We start from the raw sequence: 18862 nt of genomic DNA on the forward strand, positions 1-18862 counted from the left end.
AGTTAGCTGTGTATATCCTCAGGACAATAAACAAGAACTCTGTCCTAGTAGGATTACTGATCCCTAAGTTTAACAAACAAACCAAATACTATATATATGAGATGTATGTGATAATAAAGCCAGTTGTTAAAGTATCTCTGACTTGTTACTCTGCCCGAACCCCCATCTATTTTAAGGTAATCATTCAGACTTATCATAAGTTATATATACATACATACACATACCAACTGAGTTTTGTTGTTGAGTTTTTTTTAAAGAGTTCTAATTCTTTTAATAACACTTCGAAATCTAATGATCTAATGATTCTATAATTGTATATAACAAGTAAAGATAAAATTTTATATGATCCATTTCTGAGTAATAATGTTTCAATACTTAAATCTACTCCTGCGATTGATAAATACATCTATTGATTTTATTTCTAGATTTGCCCATATAATAAGATCTGACTTTATTATATTACCTAAAACAGCCTGTTTATCCTTTTCTGTTCTTGTCGGAAAATGTAAAGGGTTTCAAACTAATGAACTCATTGCAAATTATTAGAAATAAGCTAAAAGCGTTCCAATGTTAAATAAATATCACTAATAATTTTGATTGCCAAACTGAAGACCCCTTAAAGATAAACAGAGGATGGTGCGGTACCATGAAAAGCTGATACAATTGCGGGAGTCTCATGAGAACAATGGAATGCAAATGGGAGGGACCTAGTTGCGGCAATTAGCCATTGTGGGATAGATCCTTAATCAGGATCACAGATACACCAATTTATTGCCTGTCTCCTAACGCGAACACACTCTTCGCTTTATCAACCTTCTAGTCTCCCCGCACTACTTCTTTGTAAACGCCTATTTTATTGTCTTCTGTTTAATGCAAAGGTAAATTCCTTAATCTACTTAAGTAAAAAACTTTTGAAAATAAGAAAAAAATAATTTTCTAATAAATATCTCAGGCCATGACCTTCAGCCAGAAGCGACTGGACTAACTGACGGGTTCGGTCTAAGACAACCATTAGAAGTGAATTGTAAAGGTGTCCATTACACTCTCAAACGTAGTAATTTTGTGCGAGCATCATGCTTGCACAAATCATAATCACCATACTATATGATTCCAGTATATAGTTTGATTTCCTATAAAACATAAATAGAATATCATACAAACCAGAAACTATCAGACAAGAGAGATATGGTATGTATCAAGAACGAAAAGCCAAACGCTATATTTCTTTTATAGCTGTGGAAAAATTGCTTTTGGACCAAATCTGACTCGTGCTAGCAATGAATCAGTCAATATTCCTAGTCATTTTATTGTTACATGCGCCTTGGCTAATAACATTTGGCACACTACATATTTTACAAGTTATATTTTCATTACATTGAAATATGTACCTAATTGCTAGATAGATATATTAATAAAATAAAATTAACAAAAACAATAAAGAAAATCAAAATCTAAACTATGAAAATAAAATTTTTTTAAATTTAAATATAAAATATATATGTTAAAATTAAGATTGTATAATTTAGGTTAGTATTATAGTGGAATTCATGAAGATAATATTACAATAAACTTAATTACTAATATAATAACTACCAGTAACATTATTTAGTTTTTATTAGCGCTTATAATTATAAACCATAAATTGAAATTTCAGGGCGTAACCTAATGTCAAATCATATTAATGTTGGCCTTGCTGGGAAAAAAATGAAAAATTTCTAACATGTGCAATTGTTTCGAAAAATCTGCCGTTCCCGAATGTTACTTGGAGACACTTTATAATCTATGAGTGCAGTTCTGAGTATGAAAGACTTCTTTTTTTCCCCCTATATTTACAAGATGTCAGCTTTTGAGAAACATATGTCATGGGGTTTGAAAATGACCTAAGATGAACAATGAATATTGCGATACCCTACGGCAATATTGCTCAGTGACGAACCACCGGACTGCAATAAAACTCTGGAGCTAGGATACCCCCCACGGTGGTGGAGAGGTCACGTTTCACAAGAAGGATCTGTCCCCGGATCTGTGGCACGGCTGTCCTCGCTCCTGCCGACTCCTACACTCCCGAGGAAGTCTTGTACTTCTGATGGACTCTCCGGTGTCGTGGGTTGTCCCCCTTGTAGTCTCTAGATCGAATCTCTGCTCGGATTTATTTCATTGTATACTGATTACATATTCCACTCCGCCAAGTAAGGAACCATTCCGTTACCGAACAGTATACTCATTCATAAAGTGTGCTTAGTGCTGATTTATTTTCAACCGAAATCAAATGTGCAGAACAGAGGCCTTGCTTCAATTTGTTTGTTTGTTACAATTAGAGAGGGGGGACATCTTTAATTAATCAACAATTTTGACAGGATGTCTCAACTATATGATTTTAATGTTCTCAACTCTTTTGAGTTTGAACTTTTCACTTATCTGTTACTTACGTTGACATTGTCATATAAAATATGTTATAATTGTCATGAGTCAACATAAGTACTTAAATGTGTGTTTAAAGTCCCAATTTCATAGCTTCAGAGGTACTGGTAGTAATTAATATGATTAATGATACTTTTCTTTGCTTTATCAAGAGCCATAAAATAACTTTTGTTTGTGCAAATTAGTTGAAATAATATTTCTAATAAATTTTCAAATATAAAAATGATTTGTGAGGAGATATAATAATTAGAATTTTGTTGTAATCAATTTTGTTTTTACACAAATTATACTATTCAGGAAATCTCAAAAAGAGTTTAGGTATTTTGAGATAGTTTTTAGGTAGTAAATTAATTATTAACACAATTTTACTAGAAATGGGTTAAATTCCAGCAAAAAATTAGGAGATAATTATTTTTTTGAGCCGTGAGTTCACTTTCAAAAGTCCAAAAAGGAAAATTCAATTGTTTTGTAAAATTGTTAATTTTACACAATATTTTTAAACTGAAATCAGAACAATCGAGAAGTATACCTAAATTCACTTTTCAAAGTAAAGCTTTTTGGATAAATTGAAATATAACAACAAAAACCTATTCAGTTTATATTTTTAAAAATTTAAATTTTTCCCAGGCAAATAGATGCCATAAATCAACATTTTCAATTTAAATTTAACTCATCTACTTGAGACGCTCCATCAATAATTTCCTGAAGCGGGTAATATTTCCTTATAACAGAATTTTATTTATTTAAACTAACTGTTTACACCAGCAGACTACTAACGGTCAGGGTAACACCCTTTCTAAAATTGGAGACCAGGTAAGAAAATGTTGAGGATTACGTGGTTACTGACCTTGCAGTCCCCATAAGTGACATTAGTGTTCTGATGGATTTATGACCTCAACTACTCTTCATAAATTTCATAGTTGAATGGAAAGAGAGGAAAGGTTGTTGGTCAGAGAAGTAGTCCCACTCTTTCCTAAATTCAAAGAAAGAGAAAAATAACCTACCTTTCAGGGTCAATAGTAAAGTCAATAGTCAATACACTCAAAGACGTTAAACGAAATGTTTTTCAATCATGTGCAAAGATTTTTTTTACTATATTTTGATTTTATGCTTATGTATTAATTTTTTTGCATAAATTCTATAACAAGATATTAAAGGCCTACAAACAAAAAGTTATAATTATAAAAATATTTTGATTAATCGATAGAAAAAATCCTAGAGAATAAAATGACAAGGGATTAATGATGTATATTAAACACAACTCATGATAAATCTCCAGGTCAGGTGCTGGGTAAGGCTTTCTCCTTCGCTGCCAAAACTCTTGATCAAAAAGATGATATTATTCAACAATCTTGCTTTATATTTCCTCACCTCCTCTTCGGAATATTGTAAATTATACTTATATTTCAAGTTATAATGGGCGGACGAAACCTACTGCCCGGTGTACATTCGTCTCCTGTCATATGTTTTTTTTTAGTGCATAACAATAAATAGATAAGGCTGAATAATTTATTTGTTACCGAATTTCTACTGAAACATACGCAATACCGATTAAACTTGAATATCACAATTATTCAACTAAAAATTAATTTCTATGAATATTTCAATAATGAAATTTGAAGGGTTGTTCAGCATGATTGAATGTAGGAATATAAACCCACTCAATCATGTATAATATTTACGTAAAATGTGTTGAGAAATTGTGTAATGAAGACAAGCCCTAAATGTAAAATCGAATTTCCCAACATTAAATTATAATACAAATTTGAGCCACTTGAGCCAGAAATAGATACCAGCATTGGACTCGCCAAACTCTATCTAGATGAATAGGAAAATAAAATTATGTAATTTAAATTACTGGATGCAGTATGTATATATATTTTTCAAATTTCTAATTTTTACTTTTTTTATTTACAACATGGGCAAAAACTTTTAGTCAATGAATTACTCGACAAAACATTTTATAAATATTAAGTACATTTAAAAATGTCTCAACGTATAATATGTTGTATCATGGTCCAAAAGTATATTTCTATTAATTATTATTACTAGTCCTACAATTTAATTATTATATAACGTTGTGTACCGAAAATATTATTTCTGGGAAAAATTCAACCATTTTTTTACCTCTTAAAATCTTTTTTAGAATGGACGTTTAAAGCTATACCAACTCATTTTCAACCTTTAATAAAATATAATTCACATTTGCTAATAAAAAAATCTATACTTGCGAATAAATTAGTTTTAACTAAGAACATATATAACTCCATTAGGCAATGCATGTATACATTTTTCAGTTTTTCTCAAAATTACAATATTTTGTTTTTCACATCCTTATTTCAAATTGTCTTTATCTTTCATCTTTCTATATATATCATATATTTTCCACAACTTACTTGTAATTTCGTTCGATTCAAAAAGTTCCTTATATTTAAATCCACATACGATCTTTATTTTTTAATACCGATAAAAATTTAATTTTTTTTTTTATTATGGAAAATCATATTGCCTAAATTTAACTTAGCTCAATAATAAAATCTTTTTATCTTTAATGTGTATTTTTTATTACAAAGTTATGCCAATTACATATTATTCCAGGTTGAAGATGATTTGAAGTGGTTAGAAAAGTCCATTATAATAATGATTTTAAGAAATGAAAACGGTTTGAATTTTTCCTTGAAATAATAAAATTCATTTAATACAAAAAATATTTGTTTTAATTTTCCTATCATTTAATCCGTAGGTAGTCCTTATGAAAAATTAAAATTTGTTTAAAACTACTTTACCTATAAAATATATTATGTAAATAAAATTTATCTGAACATCAATTAAATTAATGATAAAAATATTGGAAGAAGATCGTATGAAGTAGATTGGAGGAAGATAGTCAAGTTGGCGGTCAATAAAGGTATCAAAATAGTATTAGAAAAATATTTATTGTAAAAAAACGTGGTGGTGGTAGTACAAAGCACAACTAATTTGTATAAGTAGTGCTTTGTACTACCATCAGACAGCCCTGCAAAGTGGGGCAAAACGTAGGTTAACAATTAATAGTTTTATTTTACTATTTTCATACCTTTATTGACCGCCACCCGGACTATCTTCCTCTAATTGATAAAAATAATTTAAACATTATACAAACAGTATTAAAAGTTGATTAGGTCTGCTTTATTTTAATTTCAACACACGATTTCTAAAATAACCACTCAAAATTAAATCGTTTAATTAATTTTTTTTTGCTAAATTTATTTAAAGGTAGATTTATTAGGTGATTTTCTATTAGGTTTACTATTACAATTTTATCACATAAAGGATTGAATTGCAATGAAGATGAATTTGCAGTTTGAATAAGGGATGAGTTTCTATTATTATGCTAAATTTGCAATGAACAATATATTTATTAAGAACAGTATATTAATGAACATAATATTTTTAGAGTACTACAAAAATTATATTGTATATATGAAATATTGGTAATTATTAAAATCGGTATTCAATCAAAACCAAATTATAAATTTCTTCTGGTTCCCTCTTATTTATACCAAATTCATACAATTCATTTATTACTATTTCTTGTACGTTACATTACTTTCAAACCACTTTATCCATAACTTGCAATAGTTGAATTATAAAAAAAAAAAAGTTTGGCAACCATAAATATCTTATAAACGCACTTAATTCCTTATTCTACTATTACAGAGGGACGAGATGGCCGTGCGGGTTGAGGCGCAGGTCCCATGCCCTCGGTTCGGAACGTTGTGGGTTCGATTCCCACGTGAGGCAGTTAACATTCATTTTTCGGTGGTTCCGAAGAATGAATCTTGGCACTACCATCTTGTGTAGTACGGTGAGGTAGACGTCAGGGGTTGAAAAAGATGACCACGAGGCCCACTTGCCAGACTTGTTACCCCCCACCCAACACCAGTACCAGTACTATTATAGACATCGATGAGTAGTTATATTAAAATAAGAAAATATTACGATTTACTTTACAATTGTAGACAATAGAATTGTGATAGAATTCCAAATCGATGCAATAAATTCCTTATCCATAAACACGAACAACGCATCCTGGAAGAAGAAAGAAATTATATGAGTTAGAAGCGTTTCTACGGGAGCTAAAGTGGCATTCTTGGGGATACGGTGCCAAGACCCTATAAAGTACATATAGTGATCGGTAAATCAGACTTAACCGGTATAAAAGTCTGCCTGGATTCTATACGCATTAAAGCCTGCTGGTGAAAATAAATCTCATGACGCGGTATAAAACGTCTATTCTTCTATTTATCAACTTGTTTTATCCTATTTCTTCTTCTTAGATAGTTAAACTGATGTTTACTGCTGTCCATTTTCGCTGTCATGGTAACAAGTTGGCGATTTGTGTCCATACAAAAGCGTTTTAGAGCAAGGTTATTCAAACAGTTCAGCACTTAATATCAAAATATCGTTTAATGTGCATATTTCCCATGCACGGAAAATAATTATAAAATTTATTTTTATAAGAAACTTAGAAAAATCAATATGTATGCATCTTCATTTGTATCCAATTATGGGAATATCAAAATATTATAAAAGTTACTGCATGCTAAATACAGAAAAAAATCTCTATGTGTTTCTTTAGTTAAAACATGGTCAGTTTTTTTTTTCTCAATAACTTGTTGATTAAATAACTATTTCATGGCCACAAAAAAGTAACAATGAACAATGAAATGTGTGATATTGGTTGAAAGTAATATTTTTCATGGAAAATATTAACTCAATTGATAGGGACAATTGAGAAAATCATAAAAAAATTTTTTTTAAACCTAACGTGGAATTTTCTATTATCAGACACTTATACAGTCGGTTCGAAACGAAACTCACTCCCTAACATTGTGGCCACCCAATTGGCCTAATGGATATAAAGCGGAAAATTTTAATGGTAGTTTACCTTCTGGTGTATGCAATAGCCGTATTTGCATACACCATTTGAATACGTTCGTACTTTAGATGGTTTGAAAAAACGATTTCTAAATGTTAAAACAAAAACTGTCATTACGTTTCCTGGAAGATCATAAAAGCGCATTTGAAAGATTGTGAAAATCAAATCAAAGGTATTAGTTAAAATTCAAAACCGTTTTTTCCTACATGTGTACAAATGCTAATGCGATCATCACAACAATCGCTACAAAGGTTTGTCACATGATACATGAAACATTTAAATAAAATGCAATCAACATTAATAGATAGAAGATGAATGCTCCTATTAAATAAATCAAAACAAATGACTTTTATTTATTAGTAATACCTTTATATTTGTAGCACATACTCAGTAAAAATCAACTAAACTTATTAATTTTTACGGCCCCAAAATTGTATTTAGAATTAAAATGTAAGTACAAAGATATCATTTTTTGCGCCTTTGATATCATAATTTTTTTTCATATTAAAATTTTCCGAATCCATGGATGTTGTCGGTTGAAGGGTTTGTAGCGAAAATGATAAAACTCCAATTTTTTACAAATTATATTTTATTCTACTATCCCCTTCTTGTGTTGCATAATAGCAATTCTATGCTTTTTCGAGACAACTCAATAACAGCTATTTTGTTTTCCATATTAATCATCCTGCCTAAACTATTTTGTTCTTTTTATTCGTAGCGTATAAAATAAATAAGTAAATCTATGTTTTAGAATTTCAATTAATTTAAAAGATCTACCAACTCCAAAATGGTCTAAAGCTCAGCCTTATTTATTATTTCTTACAAAAATTTATCTTTTTAATTCCATACAGTACTTCTATATTCAAGTAATTATTAATTTATCCCTATTAAACAGTTCCTTCACAAACTTCTCACAATCGTCTATAAGTTACTGAACCCGAATCTATCTCGGTATGAAATAAAGGAAATTAATACCGTTTATTTTTGATTTGATAAAACAAATATCTGCAAACTTTTTTTTGTTATGTATTTTAGATTATAGTACTATTTAAATTGTTTAAAAATATTATATTAGCTCATCAGATAGTGGTAACTTATGTTATATTTTTCATTTTCGGCGGTACATCATTTGTTAATTTGTCCATAAAACTTAATCGAATTCCTTTTCTATTTAATCGATTTAGCTTTATATTGAATAATTATCATTCCTAAACGTATGCATAGAGAAAATGTGACCCTCAACAAATTATCATAACTAGGTTCAGATCTTCCAGATGTCCCTTTTCTTATACAAAATCCTTTATTTGTCTGTGTGGAACTCAGATAACCCCATTCTTATCTTTGAGACAGATTCCCATTGATCGCGGGTCGAAGCGTAATTGCGTCTTAATCGTTTTTGATTGTTACAGCAACGATAAAATATATTGAAGGAGATGACGTTATTGAAGGTTATTTATAAATATATAACAACGAAAGGTAAGAATAATGGAAACGAACAGATTTTTTTCCTGTTTCCTTAACTATCCCTACCTCAACATCCACAGGTTTATTCGGGTACGTAATTAAGAGAAACAATAAAACTTTTTCCCTAGCGCTTTATATAAGAAACAAACTTCCATTAAATTCAAATTAGATAATTATATATAATTTCATTTTTCTCTCACTGGATGGTTTCCTGGGATTGTAACAAATTAAACGTATTTCGAGATGTTGCGTATAATCATACATATCATAAAAATAAAATAATATAATAATATAGATTACTTACCCAATGCATGCTCGGAGATGAGAGATTGTGTCCCTCATAGACTCCCATGTGGGTTTGTCCGAGATACAACTAGTTTTCCGCCCATTTCATCTCCATATTTCTCCCAACAATACCTGAGTAGAAAAAATATATATATAAATGGTTTTGAAATAAATTAATAATATAAATTAAGAGAATTAAACAATTGTAAACTATCATCAAAATAAATCTAGAAATGAAATTGGCTAGTAACTTCAAGGATTTATTTTTGTATACGTTATATCGCCATGATATTGTATTTATTTTGGTTTGTAATTTTGTTCAAGATTTAATCTTAAAAACGTTTTTTGCCTCAATGTTTCCGTTGAAGAACGATATACCTCCAGATTCCATATTTGTAAATCATTGTGTAGTTGTATAGTTTATAGTTGTAATTTTATTGAATATATACCTACTGTAGTTGTAATTCAATTTCAATACATAATTTAGTTGTAATAAATAATTAAATCCATATATTAATAAATATTTTATTAAATTAAATTATTTTAATGTTGATTTTAGTTTCAATCAATGTTAATATAATTAAATTAAAAAAAAATATTAGAATTATAAATAAACGCATTTATAAAAATATAAATTACCTGTTTTTAATAATTAAACTTATAGAAAATAAGGAATTTTAACGTTTAAAATGTTTTATTTATATATTAACAAAGATAAATATAAAATCATTTAAACAGTTACGTTATACAATATGTAACAATGACCGTCTGCAAGACATTCAGCAGTTTTCAGAACGGGCGCTGGTTGGCACATATGGTGTACCGGCTTATTGTTTCCTGGAAAAAAAAATTTTGTCCACAAAAATCGCTAAAAATAAATATTAAACATCTAAAAATAAATACACGCTTAAAAATATTTTTAGCATTGCTCAATAATTTTTCCCAATAAAGGGTTAAATTGGGGATAGCTTTTGCACATCTCGAAAATCTTTAAGTAAAACGTTATTGTTCAGGATCACTGACTTATGTGTTAAAACATATTAAATAAAACAGAGTTTATCAACAGAAATGATATCGTTTAAATATAAAAAATTAGGAACTAAGTACTTTTTTTAAAAATAATTTGTAAGTATTTCCAGCTGATAATTAATAAATACTTCAAAAGTAACTAAGCGAATTATATAAATAATAATAATAGAGTTATATTAATTAGTACCGATTTCCAAATAATCACCGAACAATTATTCAATTCAGAATGAACTTGTCGTTTGTTACTTAATGAAATTAATTGACGAGGTAAATGATGCTGTAGCTCTAATAAAGTCCCGCCTGCCATTTCAACGTTTTTTAGCCCAATTAAATCAACGAGTGGCACCAACAATCCCATTTGTTGAGCCGGCCCATAAATTTTGAAGAGAGCACCTAGTTTAAATACTACAAATGGCGTTCTGTTCCCAGTAACTATTAGTGTTTCAATTACTCATGAGATCTGCTGATATTCTAATTGTCGCCTGCAGAGGGACAAGCACGCATCTATTGGCCATTGCAGGTTCTAGCCTCTTAGTAAGTACTAGAACACAGAAATGTCTTCGAGGTGTTAACTTAGATAATGAATTTACCATTTTGACTATTATAATGAATAAATATATAATATAAATTATAAAATTTACTAGGTACGGAAACACAAATAGCAATTTTCCTTTCAATAATTTTTAATTTTTGTTCCTCAAAAAAAGAACTATAAATAATTTATAAAACGAGAAATAAATTAAAAAATAAAAATAAAATTGATAGGGATGCCAAATTTTACTGCCTTTTTATAAAATAATTAATTTCATAAAAAATTGTAAAGAAAAATATATTTAAATAAGATTTAGATATTAAATTACAAAACCACTGTTAGTTTAACATAATTTAACAAAAAATTTATATGTACAATATATAAGACCTTTTGGCTAGAAATCGGAAGAGAGTTGAAATAACAGTGTTACAATAAGAAAATTTTTGTTTACCTTTTTTTGCTAGGAATTCTTCTATTCGCGAATATTTCTGTAAACAAAATTTTCAGTTTCAATATTTGATGCAATAATAATTTATTCTAATTTTAGTATCTTTAATATTTTAATTCTTTTTATATATCATTAGTTTTTTTAATATTAATTTAGGGGTACTATCATTTTCACTTACATTTGTTTTTTCTTATGTAAATGTTATGCTTAATACTTAAAAAATTAGAACTTATTGCCCCTAATGGTGGTATATTGTATAATTTCTCTTAAATAAAAATATTTTTATTTGGGCTTATTATCTTTAACTAAAAACATACCTGATTAATTTTTAAACGATCAAAAAATGAAAATTTGCCAGTTTTAAAAAGATGGTATGTTCTATGAAAATTTGCGAAAATCATAAAACTGGCATTTTTTGAAATAAACCTTGTAATTGAAAGTTGAATTGTAATTTTATAAATAAACTACGAAAATTATATTTGCGCTTTGGAAAATATTTTTATTACCTATGGGTAGAAAATTATTTATATAATTGTATCGCTTTATAATGAAAGAGGTTTTACTAACAAAGGTCGTAAATTAACTAATTTAGATCAAATAAAGCCTGTTGTTATTTCATGATGATTGAAAATCTATTTTATAAATATTTCTTGTTTCTACACAATCGTTTCATAAAAATAAACTAGAAGTAGAATACTAGTATTCATTAAAATGTATTTTCCTAAGAAATTTCATTATTAAAATGTTTACAACTAAGGTAAATAAGATTAAATGAAGTGTTTATTTTTATTTTATAATAAACTAAAGAAAAAATTTAATATCATTTTATACATTGCTGAAGTCAATATCATACAATGAGTTCTTAAAATGTAACTGAAACATTAAAAATTTAAAACGTGAATACAATGATACAGAAATAATTTAAGATTTGGAAATTCACCTTACTTAATTTCAGTTTCACTAAGATTTTTACAAAGTCTTATCATATTTAGTTCTGTTGGAGTAAAGTTATGCATGATACTTAGGTAATCATCTTTAGTTTTTAAGTTAAGTAAGTTTTTAGTGTTGTTATATATTTGCTGGTCTTACTTTAGGTCGGAATTATATTTTTTTATAAATATAAGTCAGACAAAATACTACGGAAAGTAATTTATATTGTAAATGGAAATGTTAATTAGATTAATAATATAATTTTACTAAAAATGTAGATTTAAGCTCAAAAAGTAAGAAGTAGTTCAAAATGGTGGTTCCATGGTAGTTAACACAAAGTCTTTTGCTTATTATTTCAAGTTAATTCAATATCAATATTTTAAGCAATGGCTTGAAAACAAATTATTTAAAAATGGTATTAAACGAAAAATTAAAAGTAACTAAAAATCTCAGAAACTCATGGCGATCTAAATTAATGTTGGGAGAATGAAATTTCATACAAATAAAATGTGAATGTGAATATTGTAAGAAGTCGTTCACATATTATAAATAAATATTAAAGCATAGTTTTACTACCGTTAACAATGGTTTGGTCAGATTGTGTGATAGAGAAGTCTATTTATTGTATTACAAAATATGTGAATAACTGTAGAAGGATGATCTGAGAATTACAATATTGATGTATTTTTTTAAAAATAACGAATGGGGTTGTATTGAAATAAAACGATAAACTATTTTAAATGCCTTCAAATCAGATACCGTAATTAATAATGATTTTAAAAGCAGTAATTACTATCATGATTTTACAAGTATTATACATTTCATATGATTACTAACGAAGCTAAATTTAATCACATTAAAATTATATTCAGACGGCTTCAACCGTATGTAGTTGTGAATGGCTTACATAAAACATAAAAATATGAAGCAATAATCTACAAAGCCAAATAAATCCTCCTACTATACAAAAATCCAGAATTTTTTTCATTTTAACGGACATTTTCAATAAAGTTTTATTATAACTAATTACCTATTACCATTTAAACAAACATACTAAATACAAATAAAAATTTATTTGTTTTACACAGATAATGCATTTTGAAACTATGCTAACCATTTACTTCCATATTACAAGTTCCGAGGAAATATTTCGAATGATAAATTGGTTAACATTGTGGTATAATCTGAAAATAATCAAATGCAACTGTTTATCAATAAAATATATTTAATTTAAAAAAATTAGTTACAAATATCAGTTCCATTATAAAAAAAATCATCAACTTTATGTAAAAAAAACTTTTGTAAAATATTCAAAGAGCTGATTTATCAATTTTGCCATGTATGAATTTCGTTTCGTAAATATCTTTTCACAAACCTTTTTGAGAATAATATTGAAAGTTATGTGATGGAAATTTAGGTTTTTGGCTGTCTGTGACATTTATACAAAATAGAGCTGTTACTTTAAGTTACTTGTGACAAAAACGTTGATTTAATTCGGGAGTGAATGTTTGTACAATTGCTTGGAATATTCTTGGGAAAGTATAGGTACTGACGGATAATTAAAAATAAATTAAACGAATTAAACATAATCAAAACTGAGGAGTTTAAAGAGAGATGAATGAAAATTAATTGTGGTTATTCATCTTAGACAATGAATTGATTGATTAATCCGAAATAGTGCGTGGAAATAAAGTAAAAGTATCCAAACATCAAAGTTTGTTTGGAAGTAGTATTACTTAACGTTGAAATGTTTCAGAGGAACTTCTAGAAACACTACTTCTCAATTGTTTGTTTATTTCAGGCAATGCTCAAAATTATGTCACAAACTTTGATTTGCTTATTATTATTATCTTTGATTTGGATGATGCATAAAAGGAGAAATAGCGCACCGACAAAAAATATCGTTGAGGAATAATACAAAACGATACCTACAAAATCATCAATGAACAAAATAAAATTCACTAGGTAAATGATTTTTATTTTGCAATAAAATATTTACTTCCATTTTCCATGGAAAATACATCAAGTAGTAACTTGCAGTGGCTGATTTCTAAAAAAAGTAGCTTAAACGGTACAGTCATGTAAAAAAAAAAAAAATATTTAGCCGCTTTCCTGGCACTGCTTTTGGGGATTTAAAGGCCGAATTTAAATTTATTATTAAATATTCATATTATTCAAGATAGTTTTGAAACCCATAGAGGTGTGGGATAGTTTTAACAGCCTGTAACGGGAGGAAACCTTTGAACGTCCGACAGAATACAGTGTTGAAATACGATCAGACTGCTACTGGCGCTCATGACACCATCTCTTTTTCAAATTGAATAAATTATTCAAATTGTTAATTTATTATCAAATAACTGGATAAAATAGTTAAAGATTCTTCAACAGAATGTGATGAGGGATACATTGATCACGGGACTTCAATTCAATTGACTACGAGATTTATTGGACAATTATCAGAGCTCATTTATGGATGAATTCACTCCTCTTAAATAACAGGAATTATTGTTGATAAAACTTTGAACTTGATTAATAAAAATGTTGATTTTTAACCATATTAAATTCAATTTTCAATCAGACAGAATATTACTCTTAGGATAGGTTCCAAACTGACAAAATATAAGACACAGTTCCTCATAAAACCAAAATAAATTTATTTGCAATTAGTATTGATAAATTGTAATAATTACAGTAAGCAAAGTTTGCTAAATCTGAAATTATTATATAATTTGGCATTTTAAACCTGCTTATATATATAAAATGTAACAATGTAACCCTTAATTTATGAAATAATGTATACAAAATAAAAAGAATCAATTTTACTGCTGATATCGCATTGAAATTAGTAAATTTTAATTATATACATTTTCTTTGGCACAATATTAGATTATTATATCAAATTTACATTATATTATATTAGTTTATAATTATATCAGTTTCTATAATTTTATCTTAGTTACCTGCCTAACTCTTATCTAATGTATCTCAGGCCTTATACAAATAAGATCTAATATTAACATAAATTCTTACAAGATATAAATAATTCAACTTCACATATAATAAAATACTGCGATATTAATTATAAAAGATGTTCAAATGGAATCCCCGCGGTCGATTGAACCCGCGGTCTATGCATTGCTATATACACTTGAATCTAGAACAGTTTGAAAATACAGATATCTATATTTTCACAAAAATATCACAATTTTGTGAACTAATGGTTGTATCCCAGATAAATAGTTTTTATGGGTATTAAATGAACTAAAAATATTTTTTAGGTTGCAATATTACTGGGTTTTTATAAAATACTAAATAAAATATAATAATACTTTTTAATCAATGTATGATGAAAAATTGACCCGAAGGAATTATAATACCAGAAGACGGAGAAAACAACCCGAAAGGTTTTAAACTAAATATAGAGTATCAAAAATATCCTGAAGGAGGTTTTTCAGTTTACCATCTAAATACATATTATAATTATTAAATAGTTATTTCTATTACTTTTTATCATTACATGTATTTAACATTCACAAATAGTGGTGAAATAGTTTTTCACAAATAGAAATTAATGCACAGCAAAGTCGCTATGTTCATATATGAAAAATTAGCAAACCTAATCATGTGTTCTGTTATTTTGGGACTGCAATATTTTAATGATACTTTAAATAATAATAATGAATGAAGGTAGAACAAAAAAGTACTCTTACTGGCTTTTATATTTTTGAAAAATACAAAACTTTTCGATATAGTATTATAACTTCCTATCCACCAATTTTCTAAATAAGTATATCTTGGTTTTTAATTTGAGTAGGAACTAATGTCAACATAGGCAAAAGATGATGATGAGGCAAAAAACCCTTTTTAATAGTCATTTCAAATAATAATTGTATGAATTTTAACTAAACATAATATCAACATGAGAAAAATACATCTCATTAATTTTATTCAATATATAATATATATGTGAATCAATAAATTTCTTAAAATGTAATCAATGTGAATTTATTTTATAACATTAGCGATCCTACAAGTTTAACAGCTTTCATTTTAATTTCATATATTCTGTAATAATTATTATCTCTATAATTATGGTTTGTTAGACACGTAATTATAAAGATAAGTATTTTATTGTAAAATATTTTGTAGGCTTGACACACGTTTCCGGTATTTCTTACAGTTTAAATTCCGCTAATGGAAGTTTTATCGGAATTTATATTCTAAGAAAGAAGACAATTTTATCAATTTTGTTAATTTCTGTAAACGCGAAAAAAATACATTATGTTTTCGGTTGATGGTGGAATATAAATAAGATGAAAATGTATACCTGATTATTTGGAATATGAACTGATGGACAAAAATAGTAATATATCATGTATTTCTTTCACATTAATAAGATAGGAATAAAATATAATTTAATGTGAAATATAATCATGTTTCATATGTTTTAACGAAAATAAATTAATATTGCTGTTGGTAGAGTTTCTTTGGGATAACTCATATAAACTTAACATAGCTTATAGGGGGCCATAATCAATTTATATAGAACTAAAAATAAAACATGAAAATATATGACTGACTCTGTGGAACGTTGAATGATTGAAATAATAGTATCAAAGTTTCTACCATGTAGAGGTAGGCAAAAAATAAAATATATTCATATATTTCTATTTTATTAATTATAGTAGTTTTTGAAGACGATCGTTGACTTTTGGCTAAAAACCCAGCATGAAAATTTATGTCTGTCTATTTAGAATATTGAGTGATTGACCAAAGTAGTATTTCATCAAAATTTCTTATGAAGAGATAAAAGTAAAATATAAAATTAAATTCCATTATGCTACACATGGTTTTAAAATAAATTAATATTCTTATATTTATGTTTTTTTTCTAAAGGATAAACTATATAAAATTCTATTATTTTTCTTTATTCATTCCAATTATCATTAAAATTTGTTGTTGTGAACAAAATACTACTTTATACAAACAATCCTAGCCTAATTGAAAAGTATACTAATCCTAAATATAATGAATTAAAATAATTTTTAAAGAAAATATATTAAATTGAGAATTGTTTCATAAAGATTTTAAATAACAGTAAGGATTAGATTTCCAATCTAAATAAAAATTAATATGTATTGTTAAATTAAATAGATGATTAGAAAATCTTAAATATCTATTATCTACTAAAAATTAAGTAAAACATAAGTATTTTTTAAACTAATTTTAATAGTTTAATACTTTTCAATCAATTATGAATAACAAGATTCTTAATACTAATTTCGGTAAGCAATATGCGATTGAAATAATTATTAAATATGGATTTGAGATATAAAATAAATTAACAAATAACAAAGTAATGAAATAAGGATGGTAGAGATTAATTGAAATATAAAATAATGGCAATTTAATTGAGTGAATCATTCATAAGTCAAAATTTAAATTTTTCGATTATAGAACATCTTTTTCCGAAATTGTTAACACATAATAATTCATTTCAAAATAGAATTCAATAAATTATAAAATTATATATAGAAACTATGCACTATGTAAATTCTGTATAAGTAATTATGTATAGCACTTATATCTATTAGCCGAAGAGCTGCTCTTATATGAGTCCTTTTCATTATTTTATATCCTTTCTTAAATCCATAAATAATACAACATGTTACCCATTTTATTTGATAATGGAATTAAGGAAACAGTAATTTGTAATTAAACATTATTTAGAACGATTAAATGAATATTCTAAAATTAAAGTAATTAGAGAGTAAGCTTTGGAAGTAGCACTTAAGTGTTGAACGAAAAGGATCTTCCAAATTTCATGTAGCCTTGTCACAAAAGAAGTGAATGGGCTGTTTAATGGCGATTATTACAAAACCGAATACATGCAACTGAATATTTTTAATATGTTTATGTAGCGTTTATTCTATTTATTTATTGCAAGAAATACAGTATTCAATATTAGTTAGTAATGTAGTTTTAAAAATCTATAATTGAGCTTCTTTTTCTATATTATTTACTCACGTTAATATTTACTATTTAAAATTAAAAGATAAACATATTAGAAATGCCACCAATGAAATATATTTCGTATTTTAAGAAAATATTTTATATCTGATTTAAGCTAAAGTAAGTTTCATTCCACGGATGTGTTGCTAATTTATTTCAAAAGATTAAAAATAGTGTGCATTGCATTATGTATTATTTTTCAGAGAGGGGCCCAATATCTTTTTATTGTGCTAATAACCAACCCTATGATAACCTTAGTGGTTTTTATGAGATATAGTGTTATTTTAATGGACAGCGGCACCAACAAAGTGATTTATTACAATATTATATATTAGTACAAGAAGGACTTCAATTTGAGAATTAAACACAAATTTTTATTATTTATTCTATTAATCCCAATTAGCTCTTCTGTAAAGAGCTGCTTGAGGGGGTCCAACTCTATTCAGTATTAAAATGTGCTCTGTCACATGATAGTTCTTAGATCTTTATCTACAAAAGTCATAAGTTACGTAGGCTAAAGAACCTTTAGGCTAAACTTAATACTAGTTAATATTAGCTGAATTTGATAGTATGAATCATTTATAGGCGTGCCAAAATTTTCAATATAGAGCTGTCCATTAATATTTATATATGACCACGAAATAACAGGTATATCGATAGGAAATAGATTTTCGACATATTGCTTTTCATCCTGAACTATATTACTGAAATAACATGTATACATTAATTTGAAGCTGTAAAATTAAATCGATTAAATTTATAACAATAAATTAAAAAAAAGGTTAAACAAATATCTGTAATAAAATAAAATAAAATATGT

General features: G+C 27.1%; 1 protein-coding gene across 3 annotated transcripts in view; it reads right to left on the bottom strand.

The window, feature by feature from the left end:
• The window catches only part of LOC106683076 (protein apterous), a 170965-nt gene that overhangs the window by 149887 nt on the left and 2216 nt on the right, over positions 1 to 18862 (bottom strand). For 2 of the 3 annotated variants that reach the window (XM_014424303.3, XM_014424301.3), the window contains exon 2: positions 9111 to 9223. In XM_014424303.3, the coding sequence (XP_014279789.1) occupies positions 9111 to 9158 (48 nt within the window). In that variant the 5' untranslated portion in view covers positions 9159 to 9223. Of the gene's footprint in view, positions 1 to 9110; positions 9224 to 11103; positions 11141 to 18862 lie in introns of all 3 variants that reach the window. The other variant, XM_014424302.3, reaches the window with a different exon arrangement.

Source organism: Halyomorpha halys, unplaced genomic scaffold (assembly GCF_000696795.3).
Source record: "Halyomorpha halys isolate HHAL.00 unplaced genomic scaffold, Hhal_1.1 Scaffold462.1, whole genome shotgun sequence".
In the NCBI taxonomy this organism is placed as follows: domain Eukaryota; kingdom Metazoa; phylum Arthropoda; class Insecta; order Hemiptera; family Pentatomidae; genus Halyomorpha; species Halyomorpha halys.